Raw genomic sequence first — 19,308 nt, 5'->3', positions numbered from 1 at the left:
GATTATATTTAATAAGATGTATACTCTTTGCTGTAAAAATATTTTTTGTTAAGCCAACTCTGGTGCATGTGTGTGTGTGTGTGTATATATATATATATATATGTATATATATATATATATATATATATATATATATATATATATATATATATATGGATAGAGAGAGAGAGATATTTATCATACATAATGATAAAGTTATTGCCAAATAAACCAGCCCATAGTGTACATTTTAAAATTAGTTTGGTCCATAAGGGGCATGAAGGTGTTGGGAGCTGAATTTGTTAAGAATTCATTATATTTGCACTGTTCGGTATCCAAGGACTGGTGACAAGGTCAGAATGACTGAGTCCCTTTTGATTATAGAGTCATAGCTAGTTTGGTCTCCTCTCCATGTTCTAGTTTGTGGATAGTAGGACGCAGTGACAGAGATTTAGACCATTATTTATTAATTTATTGTTTTGTCTTTTTAAGTTTCTCAGCTCTGAAGAAGGATGGGAAGAGGCTCTCCTGCCTGGTTAGAGAAGGGGCCGAAGTGCAAGAAAAGCCTGCCAGGCAGGTCACGGTCTATGGACTGTCCATAACAGACTTCCAGCCCCCTCTGTTCACACTCGGTAAGCTTTATTATAAACTTACCTGTAGGTACAAGTGTCCAGTGGGAGTATACTTCTCCTTTAAGTACAGTTTTTTGTGACTTTTTTGTTTGCTGTTCCATATTGACTTAATAGAGAATTTTACTTTTATTTTTAAGGCAGTACATGCCTGTTGCTGTCCAGCAAAAAAATTTGTTTACGTGTCATTGCTTTTCCCCCGTTGCACCTCCCTTATTTCTCATTCAGTAGTTTTCCTGTTCTAAAGAAAAAAAGAGAGCGGTTCTCCAAATCTGTCAGCCACTGTATACTTTTATTGATCCACCAGGTACAAGGTAGACCAGCCCGAGCTCTACATGGTCTGCCTTGTATCTAGTGGATCAATAAAAGTATACAGCTGCTGAGAGATTTGATGTGCGGCTCTTTTTCCTTTTGTTCATGTGTTGCTGAGAAGTGGAGCTGGGCCCTACGGAGGCCAGAACCCAGAAATGATGAGTGCTGCAGACACATATTGAAAGCAGTTTTTTTTCCATTGTTTTTTTATAGTGCTATTGGTATTTATCTTCAATAGATACAACTATATGTTGATCTTCAGCTTACAGTAACTATATTGTGAACGTCCTCCTTTCACATATTCATTTCTGGGCAAGGTTCTTTTCACTGGATACTCAGAATGGTGGGTACCAGTCACTTTAGGAAAAGCAGAAGTATGGGCAAAGCTTTTTTTGGCCCTACCTTTCCTATAAATCACAGGAGGGCAGTTCCTTCTGCACTCCTGTGACCTGTTTTCAGACGGTCCAGGCTCAGGAAAGATCCCAACTTTAAAGTTGGGATCCACCCAGATGCATAGACCAGGATCTTGCTCAGCCTCTTGGCGAGCCGCTAAAAGCCCTAATCAGCAGCTTCTGCCCCCTCCGCAGCCCGGCGCTCCAGTGAGTACTGGAGGGGCAGAGCAGAGAGCCGATGACTGACAGTCACTGGTTCTCTGTTCACTGAAGACTGAGAACTGAGCGAGCAGCAGTCTTTGATCACTCAGTTCTTAGTCTTAGAAACAGCAAGGAACAGCTGCAGCATTGGACCAATGCTGCATCCACCTAGGTGAGCATATTATTATTTTTTTATTTTTTTTTAAACCCAACCATTTACTTTTTATTAAGGTTTTGTAGATTTTATGCCCCGTGCACACTAGCATTTTCTTAAGCTCAAAAAATGCTGGATAAAAAAAAACGCTGGCAGTAGCTGTCTTTAGTAGCCTTTCAGAAGTGTTAGGAGCATGAGCAATTTATAGCGTTTTTACAGTACATGTTAAAAAAAGCTGTTAGCTGCATTTAAGAGCGTTTAGCGTTTTAGACGCTGAAGCTCAAGAAATGCTAATAGCCTTAAGAAGTGTGCATGAACACATTCGAAAACACTATTTAGATTCTAAAATCAGAAAAAAAGCTAATAACTACTAGGAGCTTAAAAAACGCTAGTGTGCATGGAGCCTTATTGAACTAGTACATGAATAACAGGAAGGAGGGTGGAGGGAAACACAGGATGCCTACAGATTCTACTTTCTGAATGTCTTCCTAACCTTCTGGGTCACTCACTGGTCTAAGCTGGCTGGACTCTTACATTTCAATTGGGGTTCTTTGACAACTGAGGTCCTAGTGGTATCTCAGTCTTAGAATTCAAGGTGGGACAGCTTGGAAAAGTTCCTGTGTTGAATTTCCCAGTATTTTCTCAGTAGGAGACAACTGCACTCTGCTTCTTCTAGGTCCACAGTAGAGCATCCAAGGCAGCCAGTATCTGCAATGGTTCTTTCAGCACCCCAGATTTCTAGGTCTTAGGAGCTTGTTCACACCATACATGCATGAAAACTAATGGGAACTGACACGCAGATTTCACTTGAAGAGACATAAGTTTACATCAGTTTTCACACACGCTTCAATGAGTTTTATACATGTTGCAGATTCCTGCGCAGAAAAAATCTGCATGTGATCCTAGTGTTTCTTATGGAAGATGGCACATAGAGAACAATTGATTTTGTTGTGCCCTTGCAGGATGCATGCAGAAAAACTGACGTCTCTGCACCATGGTGTGAACGAGCCCTAAAACCTATGATGAGACAGATTTTATAGATGCATCCTCGTAGGACAAAAACCTAGTAGGGAAGACTATGTGGTAGAAGGTGCTTCAGATATTTAATCTCTCCTCCAGCTTGCACCAGAGGGACTGCCTAAGCCTGCCGACTGGCCCGGTATTTAAATCTCTAGTACAGGGCCGTGGATAAGGGGGTACCACCGGTCATCCTGTGTGGGGCCCAGACCAGCAGGGGGTAGCTGTGTGAATCCAATGTGGGCAGAGAGAGTGATTGGCATGGCTGGGGGGGATAATTACTGGAACCAATCATCTGTATGACTCTCTCTGCAGCAGCGGAAGTCTGGCTTCTTTTCCTCTTCCTCCTGCTGGCTTTCAGCTGCTGCATTGAGCCATACAGGGGATCGGATTCAGTAAAGGCCCCTTCCCCACTGCACCCATCACCCTCCCTGTGCACCATACATTTTGCCCCTCCTACCCAGGTCCCCGTGTGCCCCCTTCCCCGCACTGCTGTTGGCTTCCCCCCCTCTCCTTCCCGCTGGCAGCTGCAAGCACACAATAGGATCCTTCAAGATGGAGAGAGGGGGAAGGGTCTGGCAAATATATCACATTTACCAGCCCCTTCCTATCCTGAATGAACACAATGAGTTATTGGTAGCGATCACTCATCGTGTTCATTCATTACTGAAGCATAGAAAACTGTGGGTTTTTTTGGCGGGAGGGGGGGGGCTGTCAGATTGGCTGTATGGGACCCCGTGGTTTCTAACAGCAGCCCTGCTCTAGTACACCCAGCTCCATGATTAGAGAACACTAAGGCGGCTCTCTGCCTTGTGCTTAGAGAACACTAAGGCAGCCCATAGATGATTCATTTTTTTTTTCCTTTCAACCATTGGGTTGACCAAAAAATTTACTGGATTCCCCCAATCCATACATTCAATGTGGATGGAGAAATCCTCCCACTGTGCCTTTTGTTATTCTGACAGTGGGGGGACTTCCCCGTTGTCAGAATATTGGCGTTGCCAGCTATAGCGGGCAGCACCGACCGAACAGAGATTTTCCAATACGGCAGTTGTACAGAAGCTGATCTGTAGATTGACTTCTGTGCAATCACGCTGCCCATACATGGATTGAAGTTTTTGGCTTGTTCCTGCTGAACTGGCCAAATTTCAACCCATGTTTGGCCGGCTTAACAGATACACAGCCATGCTGTCTAAAGCAAGATCACAAAAATACAAAAAGGGAACTTGGAAAAACACTACATCCTTACATCTGTAAGATAGGCTTCCATGTTCTCTTTTGCTCTGGACTAACATCTTAATGTGTAGTGTCAGCTTTTTATTGTTTATCACCCTGCTTTGAGCAGATCGCTTTGGATGTTGTTTCCCTGCAGCACTGTATGTGCAGAGGAATTGGTGCAGAACAGACCTGTCAAGAGGTACGAGGTAGCATGCTGTCTCCCGCTATTCCTCAGCACCGCTCTGCATTAACACAGTTGAAGGTGCTGCCTGCCGTCTCCCCATCACAAATCTATTTATACATAAAACATAGGTTTGTGAATGTTTCCCACTGTGGTTGGTCCTGGGTTGTCCTCCTGTGACCTTTTCCCCAGAGATGTCCAAAAAAATATCAGATGCATCAGATGTGTATAGATACATCTGACAGCGCGGGAGTCACTTAAAGAAAGAAAAAGAGTGTACCGCTACAAAATTCATGATGTTCAGCTACTGTATGCTGCTGGAAGATTTCAGTATCTTATCTCATTCCCCGAACTGCTCAGGTCCCGTCATATCTGTGATATCCTATATATGTCATATACCTATCGCGCTTAGCTCCAGCCTTCCCTTCAGTGTTGCACAATTGTACAAGCTCCTCTTCTGTTCCGAAATTGCTTACTCTGCACACTGAGCTTTGGAAGCTGCAGCAAGTCATATGAAGCAGGGGCGGACTGACAACTCATGGGGTCCCTGGGCAATAGGGGATCATGGGTCCCCTGTGTTCTTGCCCACACCCAAAAAAGCCTATGAAAAAGCCAATAAAAGGTACCAAGGGCATCTCATGGGGCCCCCTACTGACCCCGGGCCCTCGGGCAGTGCCCTAGTGCTCAAATGGTCAGTCCGCCTCTGATATGAAGCATGTCTCGTTTCCTGGCTGGAGGACATCCAGCAACATCTAGCTTCCTCTTCAGCCTGACTGTCCCTGATCAACCTCTTTCATTCATTGGATTTCAGTTGTTTCAATCGTGGAGGCTCAGCATCACATGTGAATATTACCTAGGGTTGTCTGGATGCAAATAGCCTTCCAGAATAATCGTAATCTTTAAGGGCAATGAGGGGTGCCTGTAGTTCCTTAGTGTATCTGAACCAAAGATCAAAATGAAATATAATATTGCAGATTATGAGTCTCTAGATGTGTTGTCTGTATTAGTTTCCTTTTCATTTATTTTTAACTGGTGATCCTGCAATAACACACTTCCTGACCTAGGGTGACAACACTCATTCTCTGTATTGTGTCTAGAGAGGATCAGCGTTGTCATCCTAGGACAGGACTACCCTTCTGATCCCTCTTCTCCATAATATGGGGATGGGTTCTGTAGTCCTAGCTCACTTCCTGATAACATTAAGATGAGACTACAGAGTGAAATTTAGAGTTTATGCAGATTTCTGTTCACGTCAGTCCATGATGGTCAATACTGTATTACCCATATTTAATTACTGTTCTTTTTCCTGAACATTTTATTACACAGACAAATGAATTATTCAGTTATAACCTCTTATAGACATAAAGCAGTTCTGTTCCTATCTTGTCTCTGGTTTTGCTTGTACTATGTCTGACAATATAATATGCTTTTCTCTCCCCACAGACATAGAATGCGGAGGCGGATTCTATGTCCGCAGTCTGATCAGAGACATTGGCAAAGGTGAGTTCCCTAAAGGGTACTCCAGCCCAAAGAACTAAATACACATATAATCAGGCGATGACGCTGTTATTTGCAGCCTGCAGATTCTCATCTTCTTATATCATCTAACCATCTGCATGCACATTAGTCTGTGAATGAGTGTCACCACTCCACTGAGGATTGTGCCAATGCTCCTAAAGTCCCCTCCCCTTCCAGCCCCTAGTACTTGAAACATGTTAGACCAGGGGTCAGCAACTGGTCAGTCAGGATCTATTTGTTTATCGCAGCCATTTGAAGGGTAGCGCTCATATCGTGTCATCTGCCAGCTCCTGACACTATCTGCAGTCTCTCAGATCAGAGAACTAATCAGCATTACAGAACTGACAGAAGTCCTAGTTCTAGGCTCCTCCTTGGCCCTGATTTGTATGTGCATTTGCGTTCAGAAGTGATTTTTTTTTTTTTTCACACAATGGAGGGGAAGATGCAATTGTGCTCTTGTCAATTTTACCTTCGGTAGATGTTTGCACAGGAACAGGGGCTTTTTGTTTATGGGAGAATATGTGTGTGTGTTACTGCTGACCTCTGCACTGTGTTATGCGCTACTGACCCAGCAGTCTGCATTACTTACTACTGACTCTTGCACTCTGCATTAATTACTACTGAATCTTGCACTCTGCATTACTTACTACTGACTCTTGCACTCTACATTACGTAGTATTGACCCCTGCAGTCTGCATTACATACTGCTGAACTCTGCGTTACTCCTCACCTCTGCACTTTGGCTTACTCCTGATCCCAGAACGTTTTATGTACTCTTGATCCTTACACTCTGTTACCTACTCCTGACCTCTGCACTGTTCATTACATACCCATGAATTCTGTGTTACTGCTGACCCCTACACTCTGTGCTACGTACTACTGACCCTGAATGCAAGTGTACAATCCAAACGCACACGTTCCTGCATTAAAAATGGCTGTGTGTATAAGTGGGTGCTGCAGTGATTGTTGGCTGGAACTGAACAGAATCACCAAGGAAGATGTCACCAGCACACCGAGGATCACCAACATGGGTCCAAACGTTTTAATGAATGATCACATAGTTACAGCAAGGCAACGTTTTGGAGTCTTGCAGGACCCCTTCATCAGGCATGTGACCCCATGCCTGATAAAGGGATCCTGTGAGACTCCGAAACGTTGCCTTGCTGTAACTATGTGATCGTTCATTAAAACATTTGGACCCATATTGGTGATCATGAGTGTGCCGGTGACATCCTCCCCCACATACTACTGACCCTAACACATTCCACTACTCAGAGCCAGGACCTTCACTACAGCACATCCTGCAGATCCCCCTGTTTCATCGATAGGGCTGAGGTGGTATGAACTGTGCTGGTGGCAACTTGCAGAAAGTAGCCCAATGCCGTTGTTCCAGCATTTGAGCACACAGAACTCTTTTCCCTCACTTCAGCAACACGGTATATACCACCAGCACAGGATATGCTGCAGTGAAGGTTTTGGCTATGAACAGTAGAATGTGGGCTGGAGTAGAACAGTAGAATGTGGGGTATGGGGGTGACCAGCAGCAATCCATGGAATTGCAACCACTACTGTGCTGCTCCTGCTGGTCTACCTGGTGCTTTTGAGCGCACCAGGCTGCTGCACAGCAAAGGAAGAGATGGTACCTTGTGAGCTGGTGGGGTGGCCAGATGTTGGGGGGGGAATTTGTGTGAAGGGGTATAATAATGAGGAGAGGACAACCAGGGGGATTAGCTGAGTGTTCAGAGTTTCCCTTCCTCCAATGGCCAAGCAAACGTTGGACTTTTTGTTTTGTATTTTGCTGCTTTGTTGTTTTTGCTTTTTGTATATTGTTGAGAATTTAGAATATGATGCCATCTTATGAAGAGACGTGAAATAATTGTTATTCATTTTGCTGCTACATTTTTCCAGTTTATAAAAGTTTGAATTCTGAGACTGTGCTGCTGAAGTGAAGCAAAAAAAGGGCGAAAAGCCGGCGGAATAGGGAAATATAGAATATCTAAATTTACGGTATCCCCTAAATAAAACTACATCAAAAAGTATATCCAATAGCATAAATAGACACTTTCACCCTAAAAGTGTAACAATCTGTGAATAATCATATGCTACCTATACCATATATAAATCTCCAATCATATAATAAATTAAAGATTTTCCAAAATTTGAATAATAACAAAGAAAATATCCAAATATAAATCAGTGCAAAAACATAAAATTGTGTCCATTAAAAATGTACTGGATAAATAAATACACTCTGTAAAACTGCAAAGAGAGAGAAAGTGAATATATATGACTACCATATTTGCCGGCGTATAAGACGACTTTTTACCCCTTGAAAATCTTCTCTGAAGTCGGGGGTCGTCTCATACGCCGGTATACGGCATACTGACACTTTTTAGGGGGGCGGCGCGGTGCCGCCGCCCCCCCCCCTTCCAACGGAAGGGACACTAAGTACAGGGGTGGGCGGGGGCTGTCTCTTATCTGGCTCCGGTCCCACGACGATCCGGTCCAGGAAGCGCGGCTGCCCCTTCAGTTCGGCCACTGGATGTTCGGATGGCTGCTCGGCTCCGCCTCCTCACCGGTGATTGGCCGCCAGCCTCCCACTGACACCAACGATGGGGCACTATTACTCCCCCCCACTGACACCAACGATGGGGCACTATTCCCCCCCCCCCCCCACTGACACCAATGATGGGGCACTATTCCACCCCCCACTGACACCAATGATGGGACACCATTCCTCCCACTGACACCAATGATGGGGCACTATTCCTGCCACTGATACTAATGATGAGGCACTATTCCCCCACTGACACCAATGTTGGGACACTATTCCTCCCACTGACACCAATGATGGGGCACTATTCCTGCCACTGATACTAATGATGGGGCACTATTCCTCCCACTGACACCAATGATGGGGCACTATTCCTCCCACTGATACCAATGATGGGGCACTATTCCTGCCACTGACACCGATGATGGGGCACTATTCCCCCCACTGATACTAATGATGGGGCACTATTCCTGCCACTAATGCCAATGATGGGGCACTATTCCTGCCACTAATGCCAATGATGGGGCACTATTCCTCCCACTGATACCAATGATGGGGCACTATTCCTGCCACTAATGCCAATGATGGGGCACTATTCCTCCCACTGACACCGATGATGGGGCACTATTCCTCCCACTGTTTTGCATTGGAAGAGGGGTAGTCTTATATATGAGTATAGCCCAAACACTACATTTTAGCAGGAAAAGTAGGGGGTCGTCTTATACGCCCAGTCGTCTTATACGCCGGCAAATACGGTATATATTTTATATTTTCTTTTTTAGAAATTTTAAATTTTTTTTTTTGAAGGACACAATTTTATGTTTGCCTTAGTTGGACATTTTCTTTGTTATTATTCAAATTTTGGAAAATATTTAATTTATTATATGATTGGAGATTTATATATGGTGTAGGTAGCATATGATTATTCACAAATATAGAAAATGGTGGTGGGAGGGGGGTAAAAAATAAAATACACCCATTTTAGGGTACTGTGATTTATCAAGAAATGTTTATTGATGAAAGTATCTGTGATACAGCATAATATTGATTAAAGTACAAATAAGGTCTCCGTGTTGGTATTTCACATTACACATGCAACAGCTCAGCATTTTGCAGTATAAATCAATATCATGATGCATATCTTGCACATCTTCATAGTTTTTGCAAAAAAAAAAAAATTGTACAGTTCCCATTACAGCTTCTGAGTCTGAAAGAGTGGGAGGGTAGGATTGATCCATCACCATGCTACCAGAAATCACTGGAAACTACATCAAACTACAGTTCCCAGCATTCCTAACGCTAGCTCCTTAGAAGGGGCCCTATTTGTGGGAGTGTCCCTGGCAGCCCTGTGGGTGTTATGTGTAAATCTACTCCAGTGGAGGTAGCAGATAAGTGCTGGCCATTGCTGAAGACGAGATGAAGTATACCACCAAAAATCTATACCACATGATTGCATTATGTCACTGCATTGTGCTGTGGTCCAAGATAGGTTGGTGGACTCAAACTGTGGCAATGGGGTATTTGGGGAGGAGGCGGACGTGCTGTCGCTACTGTGCAGAGCAAGGAATTGAAAAAAAACCAAAAAAAAAAAACCTGCTTTGGACATAATTATAATAGGTAAATTCTGTCACTTTACAGGGCTTCTCAAATGAACAAACACCGCAATAAACATTATCTGGTGCTGCTGCTGTTTTTATAGTTTACTTAGAGAAAGTGTAAATGTAATATATCAACAAATATTTCTAAAAAAAAAATGTATTGACAAAATAGGTTTTGCTCAATTATTTTCATCTCTGACAAAAAAACTGTGTAAATGATAAAAAATAAAAGTTGTCTCCATTGTGCCCATTTATAACCAGGTCTGCTTGGTTTTCCCTATCACAGAAAGGGTTGTGGCCCCCTTGAAGTCGCTCGGGTCTGGGGGGTGTTTATTGTTCTGCATTGATTAGCTCTTGGATGAAGCAGATTTTTAGCCTCATACATGTGGTATCATGGGGTGTCACGGAGAGAGAATATTGATTTCTGCTCCTTGCGGTCCTCATGAAAGGTCTGTGAATTCTCCTGTCTTGTGTTCCCGCCTCCTGGTTGCCATTGACCCTCAGACCCAGATATTCGCCTCCTGCTGCTACTTGTTAACAGAGCCCCTCTTGGAGCGCACGCGGCAGGTGAGTCGTGTGTCATGTATGCTTTCCTCTCCAGGCTGAAACGGCCGCTTGGTCTGTTATCCGCTGGTTACAGGCCAACAGCAGATTCACCTCCAGCTCGCCTTCTGTATCCAATTCACCATCTTGTCTACCCAACCCTGCAGAGAGGACATCCATCGAAATTACGTAGCCTCTGTTGGGGCCCCTGTACCACTCCCCCCCCCCCCCCTCCCCCCCAAAAAAAACATAATTCCCGAGTGGTCTAGAGGGGGCAGTGGCCTTTATATTTCCTGGTGGGGGAGGGGAAAGTGGCCCCGAAAATTTCCTTGTGGGGCACTCTGTAAAAATAAAAGAAAAAAATCGGCCACTTTCCTGTCTTACAGTTCCATGCAGCTGTCTCAGCACATAGTGACAGTATGCAATTACTGCAACTTGGAGTATTTTGCTGTGAGATGTGCAATAGGATGCCTGTGCCTACCACCCTATTGCAGCTGTGTTCTCATTAATATATCAATAAATATATATATCAGCATCATGCAGTCCCTGTGAGGTCAAAGCAGCACAAGAAGCAGCCAATCAGTTGAGCTACAGTGCTATGAAAAGTATTTGCCCCCTTCCTGTTTTGTTTTTTTTTCTTTTGCATATTTGTCGCATTTTAACCACCTGCCCTCCAGAGAATTTACCCCCCCCCCCCCCCTTCCTGACCAGACCATTTTTTTTTGCGATACATCGCTGCATTACTTTAACTGGCAATTACGCAGTCATGCAACACCCAAATGACATTTTTTCCTTTTTTTTACCCCCACATATAGAGCTTTCTTTCAGTGGTATTTGATCGCCTGTGCTTTTTTTGTTTTGCTTTTTGCACTATAAACAAAAGACCGAATATTTTAAGAAAAAAACATTTTTGACTTTTTGCTATTAAACATGTCCAGTAAAAAAATAAACAATACATTTAAGCCAAAATGTATTCTGCTCTATGTTTTTGCTTAAAAGATTCCAATATGTGTTTTAATTAATTGGGTTACGTGAAAGTTATAAATATACTGGAATTTTTATTTATTTATTTATTTATTTTTTAATAGTAATGGCGGCAATCATTAACTTATAGCGGGATTGCGGTGGGCATTCTGACACTGGGGCGGGGGGAACTAACTAACTGTCACTGACATCCCCAGTGATACCAATACAGTAACTAGTGCTATTAAAAAGCACTGACACTGTACTAATGACACTGAGCAGGAAGGGGTTAACATCTGGGGTGATCAAAGGGTTAATTGTGTGCTGTGCTTTACTGTGTAAGCACACTGCTTTGTATGGCTGTGCTATGCATAGCCATACAAAGCAGTGTGCAGGAACTGACGGGAGAGATCTGTATTGTTTACGCACAGACCTCTCCCCCTGTCAGTGATACTTGGCGGTCGGCCGGGACCCGGTGATTGACAGCTGAAGCCGCTTGTGCGCATCACAGCTCTAGTCTGCCCCCTACCCGGAAATACAAGATCATGAGTGTGTGTGTGTGTATATATACATATATAAAATATGATTTTGCACCCTGTAGATGTAGTTCTACTATAAGAGCGGTCAGGAAGAGGTTAAATGATTCAGATCATCAAACAGATTTTAAGATTACACAAAGATAACCCAAGTAAATGCAATTTATAAATGATGATTTAATTTATTAAGGGAAAAAATGCTGGCCAAACCTGCCTGGCCCAATGTGAAAAAGTAATTACCCCCTAAACTCCCTGCTGCATAACCCAAGTGCACTTGAGTTTGAGGTGATGAACTGATGGCCGGACATTATCCTTCAGGATTTTCTGGTGGAGTGCAGAATTTATGGTTCTATCAAATCTGGCAAGTCATCCAGGTCCTTTTTCACATAGGGCCAGGCAGGTTTGGACAGTTTTTTTTTTTCCTCAATAAATGAAACTAAAAAACTGCATTTTGTATTCACTGGGGTTATTTTTATGTGTAATTTTAAAAAAATTAGTCTGATCTGAAATCAGGAATGGGGCAAATGCATTTTCACAACACTGTATGTGCTGACAAGGGACATGCTAATAGAGGAGGGAGCAGTGTGACAAAGATGAGCTCATCAGTCTTCTGTTTATCCGTTTACTGTCCAATCATGGACTGGGGGAGGGACAAGACCCGGAAATGTTATTTAACTACAGCAGAGAAAGATGAGGTCCCCTCCTCTGCTGTGCTGTATTACAGAATGGATCAGAATGCTGACCCTAAAGCTCTTCACATATACGCAGAGGCAGATCCATATCCATATCCATTTTTCTGCCTTCATAGGTTCCCATAAAGTATGACTAAAGCCTATACTTTATCTATTTCTATGGAGTAGAGAATGGTTAAAGCCTCTGTTCCAGTTTTTTTTTTTTTTGTTCATGTCCCATCGGAATGATTTCACTTTACTTTCTGTCCCAAAGACATAACAACAAGTCACTGGAACAAAGCCGGCCAAAGACAGTTTGAATCTTGGCCAGTTCAGCAGGAACCACCCGAGATTCGAACCATGTATGGGCAGGCTGAATGTACCCGAGTTCATCGATCGATAAATTTTGGTACAATCAGCCTGCCGGATTTTACATGCCATCTTTGCTAGCGGCTGTTAAAGCCGCTAGCAAAAATCACTGTGTTCTCCTGGTTGGGGGTAGGAGCGATTCCCCTGTCAACACTGTGATTGCTGGAAATAAATTTGCTTCGCCTATGATCTGCCTAAAGCTGGCCATACATGGGTCAAATTCCGAAAGATTTTTCATTCAAAATCTCTTCTAAGAATTTTTGTTTGAATTTCGCACCATTAGTGGGTCACAGAAACGGCCGATTTTAATGTGACCATCGAATTTGAGTGATTGGCATGTTGGAAATTTTTTGAAAAGGGAACTAATTTTGAATCAATGATGGGAGAATCGTGCAGGAAATATAAACAAAAAAGAAATGAGCATGAGCTGTGACCTGGAAAGAAAAGAAAATTCTTGGCCACGAAAATTCTTTTCTGTAGCAACATGAGGTGAAATTGAAGGCTTGGTTGGTTGAATTTCAAAATCAAAGGTGGCACCGCCAGATTACAAAATGCATGAAATTTCTGATTTTCTCAAGAAAATTCATTCGGAATTTGACATGTATGGCCTGCTTAAGGGTCCCTGCTGGAAGATTCCCCTCTGTCTTCATCTTTTGGTGACAACTCTTGCATTCTAAGCTTTTCATCATTTTCTGTCCAACACAATAAAGTGGGAGAATCTCCCCTTAGGTGACACAGTAATGAAAACCCAGAAGTTCTAACCCTAAAAAACTAATAAAAAATAGTTTGTCTTTGGGTGCACTTTAAGGCTTGTAGGGGTCTGTCTACGATAAATCAGGGAAGTTTTTTTTTTTTTTTTTACTCTAATCTGGAGCACAAAATAGTCTAACCCCAGCCTGGCAGGCTAAGACTTGTAGTTCCCAAAGGCTGCAGCCACAGTATATTCTGGAGGTAATTCACTATAAAGTATATATAAACTTTGTAAAACAACCCAGTCAGTTTAAAATAGAAATGAAAGGCAAAACATTTGTGTATAAAAAACATCATAAATACCTTTTTCTTTTTCTTTTTTTTTTGTTTTTTTTTTTTTTTGCTTGGGAGCTTGGGAAGAGAAACAGCAGCACACTAGTCTTCCCAGTGAATGGCTGTGTGGGGGGACGGGGACGGGACATGTAAGCAGACATCTCTGCATTTGAGGAGAGCAAACTGAGTTCTCAACACAGCCAGAAAACTGACCTTGCTGGGCTCTCATGCCCTAGTGTGGTCAGCTTTTAATAGCAAAGCAGATGGGCTGACAGGAACACCAGGGATTTTCACACAAAGGAAGAAATACAAAGAGAACAGGATAATGTTTCATACAAGTACATGGTACAGCAGGCACATATCAGGAAAATGAAATGTAAGGTTTACATATTCTTTAAGCTCAGTGTAACGGACAAGGGGGTACTCTTGAAGAACGAAGTTTAACGTCTGCATATGGAAAGGCTTCTTCACAGTAAGAGCTGTGAAAATAGGGAATAGACTTGCCAGAAACTAGTTCTAGTTCAACCATCTCAGTTTTTTTTCTAATTTAAACTGGATGCATTCCTAAGTGCATAGAATTAAATTTGGATATTACATGTATATGTAATAACATCGGAGGTTGTTGATCCAGGAAATGTCTTGCTGCCCTAGAGGAAGGAATATTTTCCCTGTTGGAACAAATTGGACTATGCTTTATAAGGGTTTTTTTTGTTTTTTTTTTTGCTTTTCTTTGGATGCACCATGCGTATAGGGTTCTGTATAAGCAGGTTTTCAGTTTATTTATTCTTTTTTTTTTTTTTTTTTATTGGTTGAACTCAATGGATTTCTTGTCTTTTTCCAGCATAACTCTGATTCTCAATAGAATTTTTCTTCCAACCTCACCCACCCTCTACTTCTCTGGGCATAAACGGATAAACCTTCCCCCACCCATGAAAGTCTATAATCCCGCATTAGAGAAGCCCCGTGTCTGCCAGTTCAGACCCTCCCGGCTCGCCGGGATGATTTTCAGCTGATGAGAGTTAAATCCTCAGCGGTTGATAATTTCACAGCATCAGTGTTTGTGGTTTTCATGTCATCTTTTTTTCTTTCCCCTGCCAGCCCTGTCAAGTTGTGCCTACGTGAAGGAACTGATCCGCACCAAGCAGGGCCCCTTCACATTGGAGGAGCACGCGCTGAGAGAGGACAGCTGGAGCATCGAACAGGTCGCCCAGTCCTTACAGGAACATTCCCATCTCCTGACCGCAGAGCCAGCGGCCAAACGGCTTAAAACAGAGGAGCGGGAGCCTGCCAGGGAGTGAGGCTGGATGGCCGGTTTATAAACTGTCCACATGTGAATTGCACTTCCAGGAAGATAGAAAAAAAGCCCTTCGGAAGAGATTTCAATCTGGCAGATTCATGAGCCTCGGCTTCCTGGGAATCAGTTTGCTGAATCATCAGCACCGATAACATTGATGCTTCAGGAATCGGGACAGCAGGGCAGTGTAGGAAACATTCATAATGAATAAAAATACATTTCCCCTACATGATACATGGATACCCCTGAATAGAGAACAATGAATGGGGCCAGTCACTCCCGGTATGCCACCAGTATATCATTGGCACCAAACCGTAACCTATAGTACTGTTTTAGTGCTTGCTTCTTACATAGCAGATGCTATTTTTCATATGTTATTGCCTTTGACTATGGATGGTCATGGGCTTCCTTTTTACCCAAAAATCTAAATAAATGTTATGGAAAAAAAAATACATTTTATCCCAGTGGTGCTTAAAGTGTATCTGTAGCCTTTTCTTTTTTTCTGGGGAAGGGGGGGTCTAGATCTGTCAGTATTTGTTTTTTGGCTGCCTCTGTCCCCAACTGGTAGATTTCCCTTTACTTCCTGTCCAAGAGACACAACAGGAAGTAAATCTCTCCTAAGAATGAGTAGTCCTCTCTTGTAGCTCGTTCACACATGAGGTTACGGGGTGGTAAATCCCCACATTTGAGCCATGCTTTTATTGCTACCCCCTTAAGCTGCAGAGGCAGCAGCTGGGTATTTATACGTGCTGCAGACGCAATGCTTTGCAGCCGCAGCCAGAATTGTACGCCCTGTCACAAGTGAATGGGGTTGCTGTGCAACTGCAGGGATCAAGGGGTTAAAGCAGGCGGTGAAGAGGCAATACAACACCTCCTAACTGCCTGTTCAGTGCTCTTCAAAGAACGCTGCTAGTGTAAATGAGTCCTTAGCTGTCACTGGTACAGGTATCCCCATTGGAAGATTTCCTTTCTATTCCTGTTCTAGTGACAATTGTAACATGTTGGGTTTTTCCCCCCTTTCTGTCTCCATGACATTGGCCCTCAGGGCAAACAGAGGGCAAATCTCGCCCACAGGAACACGGACAGAAAACTGAAAGAAGGTCTGTTGTAGTATAATGGACTCTCTGCACCATCAACCATGCTTTGCTTCGCTTTAAGCTGACCTCCAGCCTTCCCTTCAGTCCTGCACAGTTGTACCGGCTCCTCTCCGGTACTGAAATTGCTTACTCTGATTTCATTGCACACTGTGAGCTTCTCACAATGTGCATTAGAATCTGCAGCAAACTGGATACATCATGCCTTATTTCCTGTCTGGGTGACGCCCAGCATCATCTACTCTTTTCCTCCTCAGCCTGTCTGCCCCTGCCCTAGAGACCCATTGATGACATCACTGGGTCTAAAATAAAGTATGCAATAAAAATAGAAAAGTTTTATTCATAACTGTCATTAGCATGTTGATAATGGGGGAGACACCGACACCAGAGAGTGCAAAGTACAAGCCGATTAAACTTCAACATAAGCACTCAGCAATGCATAGAATTATACTGGAAGACAAAGAGAATTCTGGCATTGCACGTCATGACACTGTGCTGGATGTCTGAAACACTGCGTGGTGTGCTTAGTGCACGTATTGCTGATGAGTAATCTGCTTTTCCTTTATGGAAAACACTTAATAAAAGGGATTACTTGACTAAAATTGTCTTCTTTAAAGCAGAACTAAAGTATTGATTTTAATGCAAACACTCTAAAATTGCAAGTTAAAAATAATAAATGCAAAACTGTGTCTAGTGGTTTTCTAAATTGGTTTCTCAGCTGCTGTGCAAAAATGTAAAATTTTAAAGTGTTTGAATTTAAAAAAAAAAAAAAAAGCCACAAACAATATAAATCCAGTTTGTGTGCCTTTGCAAACCCAGATATCACCTTGAAACATCATCACTGTGCTGAACATATCCTGTGCAGAGAGCAGAGCTGTGGGAGGGGCCCAGCAATTCTTCCCATACAGGCTGCCTGCAGAAAACTACAGGAGGGGGCGGAGACAAGACCGGTCACCCTGTACAAGAAAAGAGAGCAGCAGTGAGCGGTCTTTATTACAGAAAGCAAATTACCACACTGGATTACTGCACAGATTTTGCAGAAATACACAAAGCACAGCAGGATTCAAGGAAGAATACACATGATGAATGTAATTTGGACAATATTTACTTATCTCGGAGTTCAGATTTCATGTATTAGAAGACCTGGAGGTAAAATGTTCAGTGGTAGATGGTATGGGGGATCCATTATAGTATTATAGATAACCTTTTCAGTAAAGTATAACTAAGGAAAAACTTTTTTTTTCCCATTTTGGATAGAGTCAGGCTGGCCATACACTATACAATTTTCTGTCCAATTTCTGCCCAATTTCTGTTAGATTTACCTTCAACTATGTAGTGCAAGAGCCTGCCTAATTGGATACAATTGAAATTGTTGTTAGGTTTGACCTCCTATTAAATCTAAACCAAAAATCTCAAGAAAATTGTATAGCGTATGGCCAGCCTAAGGGAGGGTTATAACCCCTGTCAGTTTTTTTTTTCATCCGTGTCCCATTAGGGTGATTTCCTTTCACTTCCTGTGCCATAGCCTAAACAGGGTGTGTCACTAGGGTTGCCAGAACTAGTGTTCCCATTGGAAAATTTCTCCTCTATAGGTGTTTTGATGTTTGAAGTCACTGTTTGTACAACAATATATTTACTTGTATATAAGGTGTAGCAGCTGTGCATTATTTTTGTGTCTTTCTTTTTGTTGACTATTGTAAATGATATTGAACTACCTTCAAAGCTGCAAACTGAGCTGTTTATACTTTGTGTGGAATAAAAGAGCAACTTTGTTTTGTTGATTTTTACAATGTGCAAAAAAAAAAAAAATGATTATTTTGTTAGAGATTGTGACTTCAAATACAATTGCAATCATAATTTGGAGGAAATCACAAAAAAACACAAATACATTTAAAATCATTTTTTTAAATAATACATAATTTGTTTTTATGTGACCAGGATAAGAAAACAGCACTCATCTCTTGGGTAGGTCTATGAACTGAAACTCGTGTACTGTTAGGGGTCCCTGAGGACGGAATATGGCAGGAGTCCCAAACTATCTTAATACTCCAAAGACATGCTGGTAGGTAAATTAGACCCTGTCTAAATTGGCCCTGGTATGTGTATGTATGAATGTGAGTTAGGGACCTTAGATTGTACGCCCCTTGAGGGTTAGGGACTGATGTGAATGTACAATGTATATGTAAAGCGCTGTGTAAACTGACGGCGCTATATAAGTACTTGTAACAAATAAAATAATAATAAAGGGCCAGTTTACTGCCCTTCAGACTTTAGGGGGGGCCGGACTGTGGAGTAATAAAATTTCATAGTGGCTGTGGTCAGTAGGATTGCTCCTTTATTGGTATTAGTGGGAGGAATAGTACCCCATTGTTGGGATATAGTGCCCCATCATTGATTTAGTGGGAGGAATAGTGCCCCGTCATTAATTTAGTGGGAGGAGAAGTGCCCCATCAATAATTTAGTGGGAGGAATAGTGCCCCCTCATTAATTTAGTATAATAATAATAATAGTGGGAGGAATAGTGCCCTGTCATTGATTTATTTGGAAGAATGGTGCCCCATCGCTGATTTAGTGGGAGGAATAGTGCCCCGTCATTGATTTATTTGGAGGAATGGTGCCCCATTGCTGATTTAGTGGGAGGAATAGTGTCCTGTCATTGATTTATTCAGAGGAACTGTGCCCCATTGCTGATTTAGTGGGAGAAATAGTGCCCCATCATTGGGAGAAATAGTGCCCCATCATTGATTTAGTGGGAGAAATAGTGCCCCATTGTTGATGTTAGTGGAAGGATTAGTGCCCCATCATTGATTTAGTGGGAGGAATAGTGCCCCATCGCTGATTTAGTGGGAGAAATAGTGCCCCATTGTTGATGTTAGTGGAAGGATTAGTGCCCCATCATTGATTTAGTGGGAGGAATAGTGCCCCATCGCTGATTTTGTGGGAGAAACAGAACCCCATCATTAATTTAATGGGAGAAATAGTGCCCCATCATTGATTTAGTGGGAGGAATAGTACCCCATAATTCATTTATACAGAAGAATGGTGCCCCTTCGCTGATTTAG

General features: G+C 42.5%; 1 protein-coding gene across 1 annotated transcript in view; it reads left to right on the top strand.

Annotated features, from left to right (window-relative positions):
• TRUB1 (TruB pseudouridine synthase family member 1) overlaps window positions 1–15,633 on the top strand; it is a 36,340-nt gene extending 20,707 nt beyond the window's left edge. The window contains exons 6-8 of the mRNA XM_089653037.1: window positions 472–611; window positions 5,527–5,583; window positions 14,957–15,633. Coding sequence (XP_089509163.1) covers window positions 472–611; window positions 5,527–5,583; window positions 14,957–15,156 — 397 coding nt within the window. The 3' untranslated portion in view covers window positions 15,157–15,633. The remainder of the gene's footprint in view (window positions 1–471; window positions 612–5,526; window positions 5,584–14,956) is intronic.
• Window positions 15,634–19,308: the final 3,675 nt, after the last annotated feature.

Source organism: Staurois parvus, unplaced genomic scaffold, assembly GCF_062004578.1.
Source record: "Staurois parvus isolate SC_StPar_1 unplaced genomic scaffold, SC_StPar_1.0 ptg000697l, whole genome shotgun sequence".
Lineage (NCBI taxonomy): Eukaryota > Metazoa > Chordata > Amphibia > Anura > Ranidae > Staurois > Staurois parvus.
This window is presented reverse-complemented; position numbering and strand designations above follow the sequence as displayed.